The sequence below is a fragment of the Pseudonaja textilis genome, chromosome 2, assembly GCF_049901715.1.
Source record: "Pseudonaja textilis isolate UNSWEBS1 chromosome 2, rPseTex1.2, whole genome shotgun sequence".
NCBI classification, from domain to species: Eukaryota; Metazoa; Chordata; class Lepidosauria; order Squamata; family Elapidae; genus Pseudonaja; species Pseudonaja textilis.
The window spans coordinates 244,557,610-244,580,989 of record NC_141991.1 but is presented as its reverse complement, the minus strand read 5'-3'; the positions used below and the strand labels follow the sequence as shown (position 1 = coordinate 244,580,989).

The 23,380-nt window shown below is 40.3% G+C and overlaps 1 protein-coding gene across 1 annotated transcript in view; it reads left to right on the top strand.

The window, feature by feature from the left end:
• The window catches only part of DCC (DCC netrin 1 receptor), a 1,175,771-nt gene that overhangs the window by 633,524 nt on the left and 518,867 nt on the right, over nt 1-23,380 (top strand). Inside the window, exon 3 of the mRNA XM_087927493.1 lies at nt 3,684-3,968. Within this exon, the coding sequence (XP_087783619.1) occupies nt 3,684-3,968 (285 nt within the window). The remainder of the gene's footprint in view (nt 1-3,683; nt 3,969-23,380) is intronic.

Here is a 23,380-nt window from a genome sequence, read left to right as displayed (position 1 = left end):
CCTAACATTGGAATATGGACTGAGTGCACTGCAGCTACCAACACAGCTAATGCAATCTTGGGATGCATCAAAAAAGATAGTACTTACTATCTGTAAGTATCATGTTTCCCCAAAACTACAAACTACGCCAAAAGTAAGTCATCCACTTTTGCTGGCAGAGGCATTATGTGCCGATCTTTCACTGTTCCCGGGTCAGCTCTGTGGGTCATATCAAAGCATCTCATGGGCTGGATCCAGCTCACGGGCCTTGAGTTTGATACTTCTGCTCTATAGTATCTATACTTCCACTTCAATTGTAACCAACTCTGGCTACCACACTAAACCAATGAAGCTGAGAAAATGAAAACAATATAGTGACCAATGATAAAAATGATAGGGGACTTCAAGGCTAAATTTTATGAAGAATGGATAAAGGAACTGGTTATGCTTAACTCAAAAGAAGAGAAGATTGAGGAGAACCTCATAACAGTGTTCCAATAATGTTCCCATGTCATGTGAAAGGAGGTATGAATTTCTTTTCTATAATTCCTGTGGATAGGACCAGAAATAATAAATTGAAACTTTAGAGGAGATCTGAAGTAACAAGAATTTTTCTGATCATGAAAAATGATAAAAAGTTTTTCTCCTGGAACCATAGACGTTTCCTCATTGGAAGATTTCAAATAACGGACAACAATCTTGATGAAAATTCCAGTCCTGGACAAGGAGCTGGTGTCCTGCCTCAATTTTCAATTACTGACTCACACAAAGTTGGGATGGTAAATCACACTTTACTTAAAGTCAAGAGATAACAGCCTGAAAATCAAAGAGTCTGAGATAGTTGCCTAAACAATATGCTGCCAAATAAGAACATTCAAAAGAATAGTCCAAATACAGTCCAAATTTCCAAGAACTGGGCCAGAGTTATCAGCCAGTTCAATGTTTCTAATATCATGCAAGAGCCACAGATCAGAGATTGTATCCAGTAAAGAGAACATAGATCACAGCTTCTTATTAAATCAGGCTGCAGCCAGCTGTTATTAATCAAGAGATTTACTCTCTTGCTTGGCAAGAAGCCAAATAGAACAATGTTGCTGTGCTCTTTACTCACCCAGGTGTGGAGGCCAAATGTCATCCAAATTATCTGACTGTTCCAGCTGTGTCTAAGTTTAATCATCTTCAAGTGGTTCTTAGCTTTATGTCTTCTAAGATCCAGAGGTTCTGCTAAGATCCAGAGCCTCTTTTTCAATGTCTGTCCTGTCTAAGTCCAGGGCCATGACAGTTACACTAGACCAGGGCTGACATCCACAGGCTGGATGCATCGTGCACTGGCCACGCCCATGCCCAGTTTAGTGAAAGGGGACAAATTCCCAACATGTCACGTGCCCAGAGGTGTTATTCAGCCAGTTCAGATCAGTTCTGGCATACCGCTAGTGGAAATTTTGACTAGTTTAGAGAACCAGCAAATACCACCTCTGGCTGACCCTGCCAATCCACCCCTACCCTTTCCCATCCATTGCTTCCATTGCTTTTTTAGGTCAGCTAATTCGTGTGGCAGAGTGGATTGCCGTGCCTCAGCTGAGCTAAAAAACAGCTCCCCTCACTGAGGGCAATCTTTGAGCTCACCTCACCGAGGGCAATCCACGTGCAAAGTGCACAGAACTGCTACCGCACAATTTGGAATCCCACCACTGCACATGACGATGCCGTGACAATGCAAGTTTGACACCCCTGATATAGAAGAACCTTTTAGATGCCTGTCCCTTCAGCCTTTCAGCTTTTCACAAAGTTTTCAACACCATTTTATTCTGGATAGCATTTGAGCACTAATAGTAATAGTGCTACCTTTTTCAAATGTTTTGACGGACTCCAGTCAGTAATTTTCATTCATAGGACATAGAATAATAGAGTTGGAAGGTACTTTGGAGGTCTTCTAGTCCAAACCCCTGCTCAAGGAGGAGACCCTACACCATTTCAGACAAATGGTTGTCCAGTCTCTTTTTGAACACCTCCAGTGATGGAGCACCCGCAACTTCTGAAAGCAAGCTTTTCCATTGGGTGATTGTTCTCACGGTTAGGAAACTTCTCCTGACTTCTAAGTTGCTTCTCTCCTTGGTTAGTTTCCATTCATTGTTTCTTCTCTTTCCTTTTGGTGCTTTGGAAAATAGAATGACCCCCTCATCTTTGTGGTGGCCCCTCAAATATTTCTTTTCATTTGTGGTTTTTGGGGTGGGGAGATGCAAGAAAGGTAGAATTTCATATAAGATTTTTTTGATTGTGTAAACTGCCTATCGTCTTTGCAGAAGTACTATGAATTTTTTGTACAAGATAATAATGATATCTTTTCTTGACTGATAGATTATGTGCCATCTAATTGAGGTCAGTTCTCACTGAACACATAAATAGATTATCTTCGGGAGAATTTCTCTGCACCGTGGTTTTTCAGATCTTTCAATGGTGCACCCATCACCGCTATAATTGAGTCCAGATAATTATCTTAAATATATTCAAATTTTCTTGTATGCCTCATTGTATTTCTATACCCCTAGCAGATGGTCATTCTGGTTTTTTTCTTCTACACTTCCAGCAAATAATCTCTACTGTCAAATAATGTTTATCATTATGAAATTTCTTCTAATCTTTACCCCATATCTGTTGTCCTTACCAATATTATTCTTTGACTAGATTGATATATTGCATTCCATTATTATTTGTTAATTGAATTCTTTGTGTTGCTGTGGTCTGATTTTTTTTTCTGATTATTATTATTATTATTTGTCACACAGTGGGTCAGATGTTTAGACTGGATGCTGCATTTTTGTCTGCTTATTGATTCCTCTCCAAGGATTTGGGATAGGCAGATGTTGATGTTTTGTGGTGTTAGAGGTATCTTTGCAGGATGTAAGGTCTTCTGAATAAAGTTGTCTTTTGCAACTGACTGATGGTGAATTTGCCAATGCCAATAATGCTGAAGTAGTGCTCCAATTCTTTTAGGATGATTATTTTATTTATTAAATTTTCTTGCTGCCCACCTTGCCTATTAATCAATCAATCAACCACCTCTAGTGTGATAGTCCTTCAGTGTTGAAAAATTATATCACGCAAAATAAACAATCTGGTTTCAATCTAGGACTTTAATTATTTTTAGCTGAATTGTATCTTGAGGAATGCCATTATCACAAAATCCCATTGGTTGAAAAGTTGAATATTACTTTATTGCTATACTAATATGTGAAATCATTTCTGATTGAAAGTTTCAGGTATAAAGAACCAGGACCACACATATTAAATTCCAATTAAATTGTTTATTGCTCATGAATGTACACAGTAATTTAGTCAACTCTTGGTCAGCACTAAATTAGTGCTAGATAGAAGTTAACAGTATTCAACAGGAGATGGACTTGGATTGTTTGTGGCAACATAATGATTCCAGGCTATTTTCTTTCTTTATTCTCTCTACTGGTTGTGTCTTGTCTTCTTCTGCCAGAAAGCAATTAATTAAATTTTCCAAAACAATAGATAAAAATATGAAAAATACCGTTTTATAATATTGTTTTATCTGTTGTAAGCTGTCCAAAATTATGTCATGATGCAATGGGTGGCATATAAACTCAATAAATAAATAAGATGTGCATTTGTGTGTATATATGTATCTTTTAGATTTATATTCTTCCTTAATTTCAATTATCTTTTTTTTCCTGCAGGTCCACTGAGGTTTCTGTCCCAGACAGACTCTGTCACAGCATTTTCAGGTGACACCATTTTATTAAAGTGCGAAGTTGTGGGTGAACCTATGCCTACAGTCCACTGGCAGAGGAACCAAGAAGATCTACTTCTGAATCCTGGTGACACTCGAGTAGCCATTTTGCCTTCTGGATCTTTACAAATCAGTCGGATTCAAGTAGGGGACAGTGGGATCTATAGATGCCTTGCCAAAAATCCTGCTAGTTCAAGAACTGGAAATGAAGCAGAAGTCCGGGTTTTATCAGGTAAGGTTATGCATTACTCTTAATACCTTCCCTGTCTTATGGCAAAAATCAGGACAATTTTGCTCGGTCCCCTGCATGACAGTTCTTTAGGCACTTGAAGAAAATTTTCATGCAGTCTTCTCTTCCCAAAGCTAAACATACCTAGTAACTCCAGCCATTCCTCATAAGCCATTCCTCTATCATCTCGGTTGCTCACCCGTCCATAATAACAGAATAACAAGAGTTGGAATGGACTTTGGAGATCTTGCAGTCCAACCCCCTGTTTAAGAAGGAGGCCCTATAACAGGGATGTCAAACTCAAGACCTGTGGGCTGGATTTGACCCACAGGGTCCTTAGATCTGGCCCATGCGGCTGTCCAGGAAACAGCAAAGGACTGGGACACAATGCACCTGCCAGCGAAAACGGAGCTGGGGAGGGTTGCATGTGACACTCCCGAGCACCGTTTTTGCTGGCAGAGGGTTTCAGGAAGCCATGGCAGTCAAAAATGGAGCCCAGGAGCCCATTTTTGCTGGCAGAGCACTGGGGCCACCACCTGCGCCTCCGACATGAGTGACATTGAGCTGGCCACACCTACCTGGCCCCCTGAGGTCAAACACAATTCTGATGTGGCCCTCAATGAAATCAAGTTTGACACCTCTGCACTATACCACTACAGACAAGTCGCAAGTGTTCCATCTATACCAATACAAACAAGTGTTCAAACTCTTCTTAAAAGCCTCCAGTGTGGAGCACCCATAACTTCTGAAGGCAAACCGTTTCACTGATTAATTGTTCTCACTGTTGGGAAATTTCTCCTTAGTTCTAGGTTGCTTCTCTCCTCGATTAGTTTCCATAAATAGTTTCTTGTCCTGCCTTCAGGTGCTTTGGAGAATAGGTGGACCACTCCCTTCTTTGTGGCAGCCCCTCCAATATTGAATAGTACGATCATGTCACCCCTAGTCTTCACTAGACTAGAGATACCTCCAGGCATGCTGGCATTTATCAATCCTAACATGCAGTACCTAGAATGGGATCTGTCTTCTTGATCTTCTAGAACAACTCTTCATAACCTTGGCAACATTAAGACGTGTAGACTTCATCTGCCAGACTCCACACATCTTAATGTTGCCAAGTTTGAAAAACAGTGCTCTGTGTGAATAGTTTTCTAAACTAACAGGCATTACAATGTTATGAACTTGAGGGCGGAGTGAATTAATCTCTGCTTTTAAATAGATGCATGCAGAGCCTCGGTCCCCTTTGTGGCTAAATTTCTATGTGAAGTACTAAATTAATGTACACATTTAAAAAGCAGCATTTTTTGGTATTCGATATTGAAATTATTGTCAGCAGATATGTTTATTTTGTGCCAAAAATCAGGAGTACGGTAGTACACTTTCTGACTAACACATTTTACTTAAAGGCACAAGCTTTTGTAAGCTACTGTGGTCTCCTCGGGTCAAACATGCACCGATGGAAACATGACTTTTCTAGCAAAAAGAACCACAAGAAGTTGGCTTTTTCTTTTTTAATTTAAAAAATGTGATCTTTTTAGTGCCATTTTTTTTTTTGTTACATGCTGTTATCCATTGATTCTGGATATATATGGAATTAATTCCAGTTATATTTCAGCCTGCATCCATTGGTGAATGGGGTAATGCAAAAATATTAAGTATTTTCTAGTAAAGTAAAATAAAACTTGCACTAACATATGCAAAATTGACTCAAGGCAGAAACAGATAGATTCATTTATCTCCAGCAAGTGATGCTTTGAGCTGCTTCACATTCCTGTTAAGAGCCAACGTATAAAGAACACCACAATCTATTTGGTGCAGATAAGTGTGGAACATATTATTTTTCCATGTATAAGATAATGCGCAATTACAAAATGTTTAAATATACATTATGCAGCATGTTTTTGCTGGATGTCCCGTGTGCAGTGGCTTAATTCTGTGTTGAAAAATGTTCTCGTTAAGACAGCTACTTTTTTTAAACCTGCCCAATTGCTTCATTTTATTTAGTAACAGTTAGTCGTTTTATTTAGTAACAGTTAGTTAGTTTACTTCTGCAGTGGGTTTCATTATTTGTTTTTTTGCATTTTATAAATCACTTTCTTTTGGGAGTACAACTTCAGCAGGAAATATGCCCTACATAAAGAGACTTTTGAAATTATTGTAGATAACAATCCATACATGCAGTACTGTACAACAAAAAAACACATTGCTTTTTTTTTTTAGGGTACCAAGCTTATACTTATATGGAACTATGCAAATTTTGAGTAGTTTTTATTTGTGTGTATGTGCATGCTTGTTAGTTTCAGTTGCTTGAAATGCTTCAAACTGAAACAGAAAATAAAAGATCAGTACAGTGAATGGTGGTTGTGAGGAAAGTTTGGTTAAACAGCCAGCTGAGGAATTCTGGGAGTTGAAGTCCATAAGTCTTAAAGTTGCCAAGGTTGGAGACCCCTGGGTTAGAAGACACTTAGAAATGTAGGACATCCCTTTACCAGAACAGGTTATTTATCAGTTAATTCATTACTTGAGTTCTCCAACTGGATGTCTCCAGATTGTGGTTGATCCTTTGATCTGGGCTGAGCTTGGGACCATCTGCATGAAGAGTCTGAGCATAGTTCCTGAACTCTCTCTCTCTCTCTTAGTCAGGGGTCTTCAAACTTGACAGCTTTAAGACTTGTGGACTTCAACTCCCAGAATTCCTCCTCCAGTCATGTTAGCTCAGGAATTCTGGGAGTTGAAGTCCACAAGTCTTAAACTTTCCAAGTTTGAAGACCCTTGCTCTTATTAGACCTCAGCCATGGAAGTCTTTGCTTCAGGTTGGGAGTTACCTAGAGATGAATGTCTGTGGTGATTCTCAGTCATCCAGGCCATAGTTGTCTCAATGATGAACTGATGAAATGTCTTGGATGAGAAGTGAATCATCTTCCTCAAAAGGAAAAAAAAGAACATAGCTCAGTTTCTGTAGAGATTCTTGGTCATCTTGGTCATGGTTGTCCCAAAGGTGCTTTTTCAGGAAGCAATTTGACTTTCTTGTTTTTCTTTGAAAACATGAAATCCTTCCATTCCCCACTATCCTGTCAGAGCTGAAGAAGCTTCTTGGATGAGAAGCAAACATCTTAGAAGAAAAATAAGAAAGTCCAATTGCCTCCTGAAAAAGCACCTCTGGGATAGTCCGGTTTCATTTTGAAAAAGCACCTTTGAGAGATTACCTGGTTGAACTTTGCATATAACTCCATCCTACCCACCTTTGTAACAATGTGCTGAATTGTTCTAGAGCAAGAAAATAACAATACAGATATGCCCTCAGCCTCCATGAGGCATCAAGTTTGTTCTGAATGTGAACGACCTATAAGCTGAAAACATCATTGCATACTAAACATTCTGTCAAACTTATTAGTTGCAATTGCAATATTGGAAGTTGAAATGGACACTTGTTTACTTTCTAGAGATCTGTAAGCACTGGACTTTTCCCCTTCAACCAAAAAAGAATGAACTTCTGAAAGCTAGGCACTTCAAAAGGAATTCTTTATTGAAAGGAAGTAATCCCAGTACTAGTCAAAGCAGAATCTAAGATGTTTCCAGGCATACAGTAATAAAGGGAGTTAGAACCCCTCCCCTTATTTAGATGTGGATTTAGTCAAACAAAGAACCAATTAACCATGTTAATTCCCCCCCCCCTTTTCTGGAAACTATCTTAGAAGAGTTTCCCGGGGAGTAACTTCCAGAGCTTGAACTTTTATAGTCCCTTCTCCTCTTGCTATCTCTCCAAGAGGTGACAAGTTTCTAGACATCTGGCTCCAGTCCTCCAGTTGTATATCATGTGCAAGTATACAGATTCAGTATAAGTTTTAATATATTCAGGTTACATCAAAAAGGATTACTTGTACCAACTCTCCCCCTTCTTCTTCTTCCATTGAAGAATGGTAGATACACGGATCTGAACCAAACAAAGAGAACCAAGGCAAAAATTCAGAGCTGACTTCCAGACTGATCAAACCTGAATTGTGAGTCTGAACAGGTCTATCAGCAACACGAAATACTGCGATGCACACTTATCTCCTTGTTTACAAGTTGGAGGACACAAAGGAAACATTTAGCTTTTGTGGGGCTTTCCAAGGATCAGTTAAAGAAAAGAACTAAGTCAAAGGAGAATTTTAATTTATATGTAGTCCTCAGTGAATATGAAAAGCATTGCATGATTCAGTGAGCAAGGAACTTTGGATATAATACAATGCTTGAACAATAGGAGAATATGTGGTCGAAAGGTTTAAAATGTATATTAAATTACAGTTTAAAAGAACATTTTTATAAGATGATTTATTGCTGGTATTTAACACCAGACAAGCTGTCAAGAATGTATAAAGGTATTTCAAATGAATGTTGGAAGTGCGAAAGAAGGGACCTTTTATCACTTATGGTAGACATGTGATAAAGCAAAGAAATATTGGAGTAGGATTCACATCTTAATACACAAGATTCTCAAAGTGAATATAAAGATAAAACCAGAAACTTTTCTTTTGGGTTTAATAGGAAAAGACTTGGAAAAAGATGGGAACTTTAGTGTTATATATGTTGATGGTAGAAAGAATGTTCTATGCACAAAAAAATGGAAGAGCTCTTTGATTCCCACAATGAATGAATGGCTACAAAAGTTGATGGAATTTGCAGAGATGGCCAAATTGACTGCTTTGACAAAAGGAAAAAAAATACAGTTACTTTTATTTCTCCTTGGAAACTGCTTCTGGACTTCGGGCTTGAGGTAGAAAAATAACATATAAAAACTTTGATTTTGGATTTTTACCAATTACACAGGTTTGTTGTTATATAAAATGGCTAGTTTATATTATTATGTCAAAGTAAAAAAGTTCAGGTTTGATGTTATTATCTTATTCCATTGCACAAAGGGGGTCTGAAGTCAATGTCTTTTCTTTCTTTTTCCCCTTTTTTCTACATATTTCCCTTCTCTTTCCCCTCAGAAACAGATGACAACAAGCTTCATACATATAAAAAAATAGAACCATATGATTGTTAATGAGAAAGGTTTGAGTGTTCATTTTTCCATAATAACCTTGCATTCAGTAACTATTTAAATTCAGCTTGTAATCCAGAAAGGTAAAATGTCCCTTCCTTCCTTCTTTCCTTCCTTCCTTCCTTCCTTCCTTCCTTCCTTCCTCCCTCCCTCCCTTCCTTCCATCCATCCTTCCTTCCTTCTATCCTTCCTTCCTTCCTTCCTTCCTTCCTTCCTTCCTTCTTCCTTCCTTCCTTCCTTCCTTCCTTCCTTCCATCCATCCTTCCATTCCTTCCTTCCTTCCTTCCTTCCTTCCTTCCTTCCTTCCTTCCTTCATCCATTTATCCTTCCTTCCTTCCTTCCTTCCTTCCTTCCTTCCTTCCTTCCTTCCTTCCTTCCTTCCTTCCTTCCTTCCTTCCTTCCTTCCTTCCTTGTATTTGAATGCTAATACAATTCCAATCATTGGTAGAAAAATGAAGAAAATCTTTTAAACCTATGTATTGTTTAACATTCAAGAGCTAATTAGCTTTTTAGATGATTCAGTTCTATGCATAAATTGAGCATGTCTTTGTGTGAAGTTAGAATAAGATGGCTATAATGCAGCATTAAAAGAAATTGGTACTCTGTCATTAAAACAAAACAAGACACAACAGGCTTTGCTTTAAAAAGCCTGATGGTTGTTAAGCAACAGCTACATTTAAAAAAAAAATAGCAGAAATTAAAATGTCACGCCTCCTTAAGCACCACTTAAACTAACCCAACCCCAGTCGGTTCAGGAAGACTGCATTCTTATTCAGGAGAATTGCTTTAGTGTGTTCAAACACAAAAGAATAATCAATTAGATGAAATCAATTCCATGGGTTTTGCTTTCAGCGTAGTGGTTTTGTAGGCTGAAAATCCTTTTGCATTCATATGATTCACCCCATCTGTGCCTACTTCTCCTTCTAACACATATGCAACACGTACAGTGTTCATCATTTTATGTAAAACTAATGACTATAGAGTAAAACTAATAAATAATAAAAACTAATAATGATGGAATGGTGGAATGGGTAATGAATCCAAACCACCAAGAATATTTCACAAAGACCAGTTTTGGTCTCCATGATACAAAAAAAAGATGTTGAGAACAGAGGTGGTATTGAGCAGGTTCTGACCAGTTCTGGAGAACCGGTAGCAGAAATTTTGAGTAGTTTGTAGAACTGGCAAATACCACCTCCGACTGGCCCTGCTCCCATCTATTCTCTGCCTCCCGAGTCCCTGCTGATCAACTGGGTCTGCTTTTGTTGCCCTGCACAGGAGAACAGAGCAGGAAAGCAGGTTAGTGGGGTGGGAGAGAATGGGGATTTTTCAGTATCTTCCCCTAGAGTGGGGTGGGAATGGAAATTTTGCACTATCCTTCCCCTGCCACGCCCACCAAGCCATGCCCACCGAGCCGGAAGTAAAAAAAAAATGATTCCCACCACTAGAACAGAGTGCAGGAAAGAACAACGAAGATGATTAGGAAGATGGAGGATGAAAGAAATAATGAACTGTTTCAGGAACTGGGTATGCCTAGTCTAACGAAGAGAAGGACTAAGGGTGACATGATAGCAATCTTCCAATATTTTACAGCCTGTCACAGAGAAGAGTTGACTTTTTCTCCAAAGCACTTGAGGCAAGATAAGAAGGAATGGATGGAAGGACATGAAAGAGAAAACCTATCTAGAACCAAGGAGAGATTTCCTGAGGAGAGACAGTGAGAACAGTTAATCAGTACATTAATTGTGGGTATTCCATTTCTGGAGGTTTTCAAGAAGAGACTGGACAGTCATTTGTCTGGAATGCTATAGAGCAGGAGTCCCAACTCCATCTGCAGGCCAGTACTGGGCAGTGGCCAGTGGTGGGATTCAAAAAAATTTAGTACTGGTTCTGTGGACTGTCAATTTCCGGGTTTGACAGGAAGTTGTCTTGGAAGATGGATTTTGTTTTATTCTTTTTAAAAGGATTTCATCACTTGGAAACCTGACCTGGGTGTAGCTTGGTGGGCATGGCAGGGGAAGGTTACTGCAAAATCCCTATTCCCTCCCCACCTCACTAACCTGCTTTCCAGCTCTGTTCTCCTGTGCAGGGCAACAAAAGAAGACCCAGCCGATCAGCTGGGACTCGGGAGGCAGAGACTAAATGGGGGCGGGGCCAGTCAGAGGTGGTATTTGCCGGTTCTCCGAACTACTCAAAATTTCAGCTTTTGGTTCTCCAGAACTGGTCAGAACCTGCTCTGACTGGCCCCACCCCCATCTATTCTCTGCCTCCCAAGTCTCAGCTGATCAGCTGATTGGCCTGTTACGAACTGGGCCACACAAGCAGCGGTGAGCACTCAAGTGCACGAGCCAGAAAGAGCTGGTGTAAGTCTTCGGCTTCAGCAGGGGGTTGAACTAGAACAGGGTTGTCAAACTCAAGGCCCGCAGGCCGGATGCAGCCTGAGGAGTGCATAAATACGGCCAATGGAGCCACCCTGGAAACAGGAAAGGACCAGCCCACAGTGCCTCTGCCAGAGAAAGCGAGCAGACTCTGTTTTCGCTGGCAGGGGACTGCAGGACATTGAGATGGCTAAGTCCCACCCACCCCGTGCCCACTCATCCCCTCCACCCGAGGTCAAACAAAACCCTGATGCACCCCTCAATGAAATCGAGTTTGACACCGCTGGACTACAAGATCTCCACGGTCCTTCCAACTGTGCTATTCTGTTATTCTGTTAATTCATATTTTGACAGTCAGTTCATTGTTTCTTAGTAGTGAGAAAGTTCCAGAGCTGCAGTAGTTAAACCCGATTAATTCTTTTTGAAAGGAACTCAACTGACATTTTTAAAGAGATTATTGAGGGAGTAATAGTTGCTCTATTTTTTCCTTCTTTCTGATTACTGGAGATAATTTAAACAAGCTTAATATTCCAGTACTCCAACTTCAGTTCTATTACAACAAATTCATGGTGTTTTTTTTTTCCCACAGGAGGTCAGTGACTGACTTCTCTTACAGCTTTCTATAAAGACTATAATTTTAGATTGTCCTTTGGCCATGCTTGATCAAAATTTGGGTTTGAAAAAAAGATTGTTGATAACCCTTTATGATTTCTCCATGGGAACTCAGTAGGCAAGTTAATAATCAGCAAATACGACTCATTAGAATTAACCCAAGAAGAGTAAGAAAAATCTCTCTGCATATGAAAAGAATAATAACAGACATTTGCGATTCAGAAGAACTTAGAATCACTTGCATTCATAAGTATTTTAGAGGGATTAATCCCTAATGAGGGATTAATTTGTTCACCAATATTTAATATTAAAATCTAACTGAAACAAAAAAACAACCACTCCAAATAATCCAAGCTTTATCAAAAGTGCTATTTAAAATCTAGTATAGATAGACCTCAAGTTACAATGTGTTGTGGTTCTCCAGCAGCAGGTGCGGACGGCAGAGGTCTCTGATAGGGAGGACTCGGGTGAGGGGCCTGTGTGTGATGTAGGAATGGGGTCAGGGCTAGCCTATATTGATTATCCATTCTTTATCTCAAAGTGTTCTTAATGCGCCAAAGGGCATCTTGCACAGATGGCAGCAGCAAGCAAGGTCCCTTGGTCTCCGTCATCTTCACCAAGAGAAGTTCAAAGAATTACCATATGCATTAAGATAACTGGATAAACTCAGTATGTAAAATCTGCTCTCCAAACAAGAAGGGGTTAAAAAAAATATTGCAGATATATACTGCAATGTAATAATGTGTGTTAGAGGTAGTTCTGCCAGTTCCATCACAGAATCACAGAATCACAGAGTTGGAAGGGACCTTGGAGGTCTTCTAGTCCAACCTCCCTATCCCATTTCAGACAAATGGTTGTCCAATCTCTTCTTAAAACCCTCCAGTGTTGCAGCATCCACAACTCCTGGAGGCAAGTTTTTCCACTGCTTAATTGTTCTCACTGTCAGGACATTTATCCTTAACAGTTTAAGGGAGTTGGAAGGGATCTTGTAGGTCATCCAGTCCAACCCCCTGCCCAAGCAGGAGACCCTACACCATTTCTGACAGATAACAGTCCAATCTCTTCTTGAAAGCCTTCAGTGACGAAGCTCCCACAACTTCCGAAGGCAACTTTTGTTCCATGGGTTGGTTGTTCTCGCTGTCAGAAAATTTCTCCTTAGTTCCAGGTTGGTTCATAAAAATGTATACGTTGTAAAGAGATAGATTAGATTCTTACATTATTTTGGAAAAGTAAAAGAACTGCTCTGGATCAACTTTTGTTGATATGTTCTCATAGTGTACAATTAGATGCCAGTGGGAAGCCAACACACACCATCCTTCTGCTCATGTTTCCTAGCAACTGGCGTTCATCGTGACACAAAATTGATAAGCACTTCTTTCTAACTAGTTATGATCATAGATTTAAATGAAAGTATTTAAGGGATGTTGCTTACCTTATGGGGATAATTTTTCCCCCATTGCTCTAAATTAACAGGATGTTTCCTCCAAGGAATGCTTTTTCAGATTGCCCTAATCTGAGTTTAACTGGCTTTATTTTTATTTTTATTTTTTTTAACTTTAACTGGCATTGTCAGATTTACTAGGCTGGCTGAATTACCCCTGAAATTGGTTCGAATGCAAGTATATCTATAAATAACAAGCTAGAAGGTGAACAGAAATGAGCAGGACATGGACATGCATTCTTTATCAATGTGTCATGGAATGATTAAAACAAAGTTATAAGAATAATAGAGTAATGAGAAACAAAATGAATAGCTGTCAGAAAAAGTGCTGATTCCCCTGCCCCCCTGTGGAGGGTGCTGGCTTGTGGCCCAGTGTGGTTTTTAGTATGTTCCTTATTAAATAAATTTGCACTTCTGTGATCAATCTAGAATTAGATTGGATTGCTTTTCTTTGCTTAAGAAACAGGGAGTGCAGACCGGAGTCACAGCAAGGAGCTTAAGCAGAATCAGCTAATATGTTTTACATGCACTTGAAGTTGGGGATGGATCATTCAGTCAAACGGAATAGAGATGGAAGGAACCTTGGAGGTCCTCTAGTCCAGCCCTATACCAGGGCTGTTCAAACTTGTGGCCCGTGGGCCAGATGCGTCACACGCTGGCCATGCCCACGCCCGGTTTAGCGAAGGGCAAAAAAGTCTCAATATGTCACGTGATGATGCCATGATGGTGCAAGTTTGACACCCCTGCCCTATACCACTTCAGACAAGTGGCTTTCCAGTCTCTTCTTAAAAGCTTCCAGTGATGAAGCACCCACAACTTCTGAAGGCAAGAGGTTCCACTGGTTAATTGTCCTCACTGTTTGGAAGTTTCTCCTTAATTCTAGGTTGGTTCTTTCCTTGATTAGTTTCCATCCATCATTTCTTGTCTTGACTTCTGGTGCTTTGGAAAATAAGTTGATATTCCTACAGTAGGATTTACTTCATATTTCCCCACCCAAAATTCGGCCTCTTTATCCCCAGGTATATTTTCTGATTTTAGCTAATCTAAGAATTTGTGGCTGAGATGTTTTGCATGCAGTTTACCAACTAGAATTAAGAGACCAACAGAATGATAGTTAGCTGGATTTTTTTTTTTTTTTTTTTGGTACCACACTTGCTATATTTTAATCTTTGGGGTTATGGGCCTGTTTAATTTACATAAGCGAATTACGGTGCATGTGTGCGTGTGCGCGTGTGTGCGCGTGTGTGTGTGTGTGTGTGTGTGTGTAACTGTTCCCCATTCACAACTTGCTTTTCATTAGTTCAGATAGTACAGGCAGTCAACTTAGGAACACAATTTGGATGGGAAGATTTGTAATTAAGTAATGAATCACATGACTGCACCTGTCCCAAAAAGTGCTTTTTCAAGAGGCAACTGGACTTTCGGGTTTTTCTTTGAAGATGTTTTGCTTCTCATCCAAGAAGCTTCTTCAGCTCTGACTAGATGGTGGGGAATTGGAAAGATTTATACTCCTTGGAGATAGCTAGTCATTTGAATTCTTTTAGCAAGTTGTTAAGGCTACTTGGAAGTTTATCTCAGTCCTCCAGGGTCACCTGAGGGATGCAAAGGGGTGTGGAGCTTTTGGGGAATGGCTGAAAGGACTGTGTTGTAGACTGGAAATAGATGATGTCATATCCCTTCCCCTCTGTTGAGAGAGCGCTGTTCAATTTTGACACGTATGGCCTCTTTGACCCCCCCCGCCCCGCTTTCAAAGAAAAACCAAAAAAGTCCAGTTGTCTCTTTAAAAGCACCTTTAGGATGTTGGAAGAAATGCCTCTTTGGGTTCAATTCCAAGTGGGGAGAAATACATTGGAAACATTGAGACTGCTTGGAAGGATGGTTTAATGGTGAAGAGGACCACATGGGTTTGAAGTCCTCAATATCTGACCACCTGGAGTGGAGAGTGAGATATATTTTAAATTCTAGACCTAGAAAACCTAGAACTACGCCGTCTTCAGTCCGATCTAAGTATAGTATATAAAATCATACATTGCAGTGTCCTACCTGTCAATGAATACTTCAGCTCAGCCATAACAACACAAGAGCACACAATAGATACAAACTCAAGGTTAATCGCACCAAACTTGATTGCAGGAAATACGACTTCAGCAACAGAGTTGTCAACGTCTGGAATACTCTACCTGACTCTGTGGTTTCCTCCCCAAACCCCAAAAACTTTAACCTTAGACTGTCTACTATTGACTTCACCCTTTCCTAAGAGGTCTGTAGGAGGTGTGCATAAGCACACCAACGTTCCTACCATCCCTGTCCTATTGTTTCATATATATATATATATATATATATATATATATATATATATATATATATATATATATATATATATATATATATATTTCTTATATGTAATCCATGTATTCATAACTATGTTTTTAATTATACCTATTATCTTGTAAGCAATTGACAAATAAAAAATAAATAAAGAAATGTATCCTATTGTGGTTGCAATCGGATTCCCATGGGGGCATGCAGTCATAGCTGAGTTTGTCTGTGTCCCAGGCTTGGTTGAATCTTACTGGGTGATGTAATGAATGGGGTTTGGGGCAATTCCTATTATGGCTTAATGGCTTTGTCCTGGTTTGGATCTTAAGTAAGGACTAATCCTATCACTGCACACCAGAATAACTAGACACAAGGATGGTTTTTCCCTGAATGCCATCACTCTGCTAAACAAATAATTCCCTCAACACTGTCCAACTATTTATACAGTCTACTATTAACCTTCTCATCACTCCTTATCACCCATCCCCTCCCACTTGTAACTGTATGACTGTAACTTTGTTGCTTGTATCCGTACGATTTATATTGACTGTTTCCTAGTATGATTTGATTGCTTATTGTACCCTATGACTATTATTAAGTGTCGTACCTTATGATTCTTGACTCTTGATGAATGTATCTTTTCTTTTATGTACACTGAGAGCATTTGCACCAAGACAAATTCCTTGTGTGTCCAACCACACTGGCCAATAAAGAATTCTATTCTATTCTATTCTATTCTATTCTATTCTATTCTATTCTATTCTATTCTATTCTATTCCATTCCATTCCATTCCATTCCATTCCATTCCATTCCATTCTGAAACTGAAGGCCTCTTGTCTTATAGATAGGATGGCCCAGTCTTTCCAAGAGCATGTTTCTTCTTTTCTCATCCAGGGAGGTATAATATTCTGCCTTTTTTATTTTCCTGGAGTATTTCATTCTTCTAGGAGAAGGGTGGGTTCGAACTTTCTAGAGGGACAACCATGACCTGAGAATCTCCATTGACATGACTGAACCTGATTTTACTACCCTTTTTTTTTTTTGCAATGTTCGTTACGTGAATCACTGCAGTTGTTAAGTGAGAAATCCCATGACCATGTCTTTCAATCTTCTGCCAGCTTCCTATTGAACGTAATTGGTCAAAAGCCAACTGGAAAGGTCCCAGATGGCAATCACGTGACTTGCAACCATCCTATAAGTGAACCGGTTGCCAAGCCCTTGGGTTACAACACGTGACTGCATGGATACTCTGACAGTTATAAGCAGGGGTGGGATCTGACAGGGTTAACTACCAGTTCAGTGATTTATGATGTGCTTCCCTGCATGCTATGCATGTATGTAAATCTTCATCAGTTTGCTGCCTGGACAGCTGAGCAGCGCTGCCTGCAGGGAAGCAGTGTTTGAAAAAGCACTTTTTTTTCTGCTTTTTCAACTGCAGCTGTGCTTTGCATGGCAGCTGAGGTTGAAAAAGCAGGAAATAAAGGTCAGGTAAGAGCCTGGGCGGGCAGGTGGGCCAAAACAGCAGCAGACATAGAAGTTCTATGTCTGCTGCTCTTCAGAGCTACCTGTTCTACAGAGCCGGACAGAACCGGTAGAATCCCACCCCTGGTTATAAGCATGAGAACCGGGCATACGTTGCTTCTTTCAGTGTCAATGTAGCTTCAGAATGGTATTAAACAAGTGGCAAGGATAACCTGTACTGTGTCATTGTTTTTCTTCATTGAATACATCAATCTCACAGTCTCCGATATAAGTGCCATTCAACCTGGCAAAGGATCTGTGTCAAAAAGAGTCTGCAAAGTATTCCCCAAGCCAATTTTTGTTTCCTTGATGGGTAGGTAGAAAGTTGATGATCTCTTCACACTTTATTTAATTACTAAAAGCTGCACAGAATCTACCAAGCCACTTCTGCGTTATCTGTGCACTTCTCTGGGTATAAGCCTTCTATCTTAGATTTAAAAAGCATTATTCCTCAAAACTGAAAAATTCACAGCAGGTTAATTTTCTTCTCCTGGGGAAAAAAGTAAAACTTTTTTTAAAAAAAAATCTAAATTATGGAATTAGTGATTGCATTCACACACATTTTGTCATAGTATTAGCTAAACATGCAGAAAGAAATTGATCAGCATTACCAAGAATTCTGAATGGCTTGTAGTTGAAACAATTAGTAGAAGTATAAGTAGTATTTTATCTGTTCACTCTTTCTTGTGCTTGTTTCTCCATTCCCTTTCTTCCACTGCCTTAATTTAACTGCTATCCTTTTTCTGCTTTTGTTTCAACCTACAAATGACATCTAAAGCAGTGGTCACCAACCAGTGGGCCAGGGACTACTGGTGGTCCAGGAGAAAATTTTGGTGGTCCGCAGAGAAATGTTTCCTCCAAAGTAATTAATCCAGGCTGCGCGGGAACACAAGGCTTGCATTGCTTGCATTGCAAACAACATGAGATAGTGAGGGGAAGGAGGAAAGGGCAGGGGGGGGGGGGAACTTGCCCCACTTGCCCCATGCACCTCACCTGGCCACTGGGCTGCTTCTTTCTGCTTCTTTCTTCTTCTGCTTTTGGCTGCACACAAGGAAAGGAAGCAGCAAAAGTCTTTCTTACTCTCCCCCAAACTCTGCCAGAAATGAGTCTTTGAGACCCTGCAAGGCATCCTGCTCCAAGAAGCTGCACTGGTGTGACAAGTCTCACAAAGACTCATTTCTGGCGGAGTTTGGGAGAGAGAAAGAAAGACTTCTGCTGCTTTCCTTGCAAGAAGCCAAAAGTCTCTCTCTCCCTCCCTCCCTGCCTCCCTCCCTCCCTGCCTCTGAGAACAGAGCTGGAGACAGTCTCCTGTGATCCCAAATAAAGAATGATCGATCGGTAGGAAAACGGGATTGGGAATTTTCCTGCAGAATTTTTTGGGGATTTTCCCAGGGTCTCTGGTCTGTGGGATTTAAAATTGTGAGTTTGGTGGTCTCTGAGGTCTAAAAGGTTGGTGACCCCTGATCTAGAGAGTTCACAAAATATGGATTCAACAGCAGGGATTGCATTAATGCAAATAAATAACATAATAAACTGATTTTTAATACCTCGCCACTAGTACAAAAAACAGTCCTATTTTTGATTATACCTTTGATGAAAATATGAGCTGCTGGAGATCACGGTAAGCATGTTATTATCCCCTTTCCTCCTGATTGCTTTAGACTTTCTCTTATCACATCTTTTGACAGTGCAAAGTCAGGCCAGAATTTCCATCATGACAGAGAGAGAGAGAAGAAGAAGAAGAAAAAAAAAAAATCACATCCCACAAAGGTTCCCTGCAGCGTGGTTAGACACCTTAACAGATTCTCTTTATTGAGAGATGAGTATCACTTTAATGAGAGATTTATCCATCCAGGTTCCAGAAGCTTCTCTTTGACTGAAGGGATTAATAATGCCACACCCAAGGCCTGAAAGGCAAAACAACTGAGGTGGTGCAGTGAAGTTGATAAGACCTAGCATCATTTTTTTTTCTGCCTCTTTTCCCCTTAAAGATCCTTATCAGCTTTAATCCCTTTCCATTTCTTTGCAAATCAACCTGAAATTGCTAATCAGCCATCTTTGAAACTGCAGAAACAAATCATAAAGTCACCCTCAGGGGGGCCTGCTGTCACCAGAGGTCAAAGGTGAAAGCCCCAGGGTCATCACCTCATCATGAACATCTCATCAGTACATACAAATTGCATGTTTTGCATCATTTGTTTGACGATGTCATGAGGGAATAGGATGCCGCTTGCCCTCAGTTTTCTTTTTTGTAGATGGTACAGCTTTTTCTTTGAAGAAGGAGAGTGCAAAAGTTGGCTTGAAACTCAACTTTAAGAAAACTTAAGATCATGGAATCCGGCCCTCTCAATTCCTCTGGCAAATAGATGGGGAAAGATTTTATTTTTCTGGGCTCCAAGATCACTGCAGATGGGGACTGCAGCAAAGAAATTAAAAGACACTTGCTCCTGGGAAGGAAAGCTATGGCAAATCTAGACAGCATACAAAAAAGCAGAGACATCACCCTGCCAACAAAAGTGTGTATAGCCAAGGCTGTGGTTTTCCCAGTGGCAATGTATGGCTGTGAAAGTTGGACCATAAGAAAGGCTGAGCACCAAAGAATTGAGGCCTTTGAACTCTGGTGCTGGAGAAGACTCCTGTGAGTCCCTTGGACTGCAAGGCGATCAAACCGGTCTGTCCTAGAGGAGATCAATCCTGATTGCTCTTTAGAAGGCCAGTTCCTGAAGATGAAACTCAATCTACAAGGAGAAATTTTCTTTCAACCTACGAAAGAGGCGTTGCCTTCTCAAGTTGTGGAAGCTTCATCACTGGCGGTTTTCAAGAAGAGCCATTTGTGAGAAATGGTGTAGGGTCTCCTGCTTGGGTGGGGGGGTTGGACTAGATGACCTACAAGGCCCCTTCCAACTTTGTTAATCTGTAATCTGTATATAGATATTTACAATCTTCTAACCTTTTCTACTGTTTTGAACATTCTGCCTCACAAAACTCAGCCTCCCTCAGCCAAACACCCTCTACATGTTTTGAACAAATTTCTGCATCCCTTGTGCCTGATATTCTGGAATAGAAGAAGTTGTACCCCAAAACTTTGGAAAGGTACCATGTTGGGCAAGAGTCATCCAAGCTTTTTACATGGCAGAGTTACATAAACCCTGCCCTTCAACTTTCTTGCCTGCCATAAAAATCATAATGCAACATAATCCACAAATCATGGTAGCTAGTCTCAAATTTATTGTTGTGGCATGCCAGCAGCCAATGGAACTGGTGGCAGATTCAGACAGTGAAGAGGTTGGGGAGGAACATGGGCCAGTCCTGGAGTCTGGGCAAGGATCTCACAAGTGCTCTGCATTGGAGGCAGAGGTAGGGCCATGGGCTTCCAACAGTTATCAGCTGCCTTCAGAGTCAGAAATCAGTAGGGCAAAAGAACAGCTGGAGCCTGTTCCCGATGTGCATATGTACAGAGCTGCTAGGAGAAGGGAACAGTTAATGAACAAGGGTTGACTCAGGAGTAAAGGCACAGGTGGATGGTGAATGGCCCTTCCCATTGGAAATAAAGGGGAGTGAAGGGGAGTGGTGTTTGCAAGAGACAATTAGTTCATTTAATTAGTGTGCAGATTTGTTTGTGACTCTTAGAGACTCCTTGCCAAGTATTTTCTTGTAGAGAGTTGCACTTGGAAGCTATTGTCCTGGCAACTCTTCAAGCCTGATAAGGTCTGTGGTTGTAATTCACCCTTGAAAGACTGTTTTGGGGACTTTGCTGGATGTGAATGAGAGGAATTCACATTAGCCTAATAAAAAGGGGTTTTGTCGGGACAAGGAGTCTGTTTCGTGATTTTGTGAAGCCTTCATTTTCATTTATTTTCAACTCACTCCTATGGTTAGATTATGAAATGCCCTCTGTGTGTCTGTGTTTCTGCAAATGTGCAGTGAAGCAAGTCATCTCTCATTTATTACAATCCAAGCCTCATATGTAGAAATGTGTAGCTTAATATCTGTCTCAATTATAGCTTGAATTATATCATAGGATATCAGAAAGTAATCTGTGTTTGATTATGTTCCATATGTTTGTCAAGAAAACATATAGCCATTAGCTGAGGGGATTAAGCTGCTGCTATCGAGCTACTGACACGCCGTGCCTAGAAACTGTGATGAGATGCACTGGACAATATCTGGAAGAATTTTCAGAAGAGACTTTATAAAACTCACTCCAAGAACAGGCGAGATTTACAGGTCTGACGGGCAGTATTGTATCTAGAAGTCATCTGTTCTGATCTTATCAGAAGCCTTCAAATCTTACTTTCCAGGAAGGTCAAAGATCTGGTAAGGTAGGGACGGTTCCTTACTTTCATATTCCTCCAACCTCTTAACTGCACAAATAGCCTTTCCAAATTCTTACTTATTGAGTGACTGAAGCGGTGCTCTTTTCAACCTAAACCAAAACAGAAAATAACAACTTTGCACAACCCTTTTCCTTCAGTTGGACTACTGAGCAGCAAAACAAGAAAATGTAGTAGTCTGTCCATCTGTTTGGCTGCAGAACTCGCTGTTAAAAACAAGATCCAAATGAAGTTCCTTTTATGTCAAGAATTAGGGTTTGGAACATAGAATCTTGATAATTCAGATAGCGGCTGCAGAGTCTTCCGTTGTTAGTGAATTCATTAAGGAGGAATCTCTTTGAAGCTTGGGTATCTCTTTTCCTCATCCTTTTTATGTGAAGGAGTGAGAGCCCTTTTCCTTGAGAAGCATGGACTTTTTTGATGCCATATTTTTGGAGCCCAGAATATTCCCAATAAGATAGGAACTGCAGAATGCCCTTTTTTAGTGAATTTATTCAGGGATTCACTTATTTAATGAATTCATTAACAAAGGAAGATTCCGTGGTTCTTCTTTGAAGCTTGTCTATCTCTTTTCCCCATCCTGTTTATATCAAGGGTCAAGAGTTTCCATGAGAAGTGTTGCCAAAAATTAGGGATTGGAGCACAGAATCTTGAAAATTTAGATAAAGGTAAAGGTTCCTCTTGCACATGCGTGCTAGTCATTTCTGGCTCTAGGGGGTAGTGCTCACCTTCGTTACAAAGCTGAAGAGCCAGCACTGTCCAAAGATGTCTCCATGGTCATGTAGCTGGCATGACTAAATGCCGAAGGCACACTGAACACTGTTACCTTCCCACCAAAGTGGTCCCTATTTTTCTACTTGCATTTTTACATGCTTTTGAACTGCTAGGTTGACAGAAGCTGGGACAAGTAATGGGAGCTCACTCCATTACCGTGGTGCTAGGGATTCAAACCGCCGAACCACCGCCCTTTCTGAATCGACAAACTCAGTGTCTTAGCCATTGAGTCACCATGTCCCCTGGAATTTAGATAGGAACTGCCAAATCCTCCTGTCAGTGTTCCAGAAAACCTCCATTCCAATCAGTAACTCTGAGACAAGCGTCATCTCAAAAGTACCTTTATTAGAATAGCACCTGGCACATCTGTGAAATCTCAGAACTAAAGTCCCCAGAACTTTCCACAATGTCCCAACCTACAACCCATCCCCTTTTCCCCCATCATCACATCACATGAACCAATCCCAAAGTAAGATCCTTTTTGTTCCTGCACCACACTTCATGATCTTGAACTAACAAAAGAATTCTATTTTGTCTATTTAGAGCTACTCAATTGAAATCACCCCCCTCTCGCTTTCTCAAGCTATGTGGCAGCGTTGAATAAGGTTTCCAAAGCTGATACCTCCTTTGTTAGTGAAATCATTAAGGAAGCATCTCTTGGAAGCTTGGGTCTCTCTTTTCCCCATTCCTATTATGTTAAGGGTCAAGTCTTTTTTTCCTTGAGAAGACACTAAAGTTTCTCTCAGCTGTTGATTGTATGGGAGAAGTACCATTTGTTTTCCCCTGTCAGCCCCCAGAAATTTATCTTCAGAAACCAACAAAAGGGTACTGCGGTTGTGTACCTTCTACACACAAAGATGGGAATTCTGAAGGTTTTTTGAACCTTCTTTTTCTTTTTCATGCTCCAACAACAAAACTCTGGAAAAACAAGGGATGGAGAGAGAAAAGTTAACTAGATAAGAAGATTGGGAACAGAAGGTGATGGCAAAGGTTAAGTAAACAACAAAACAAC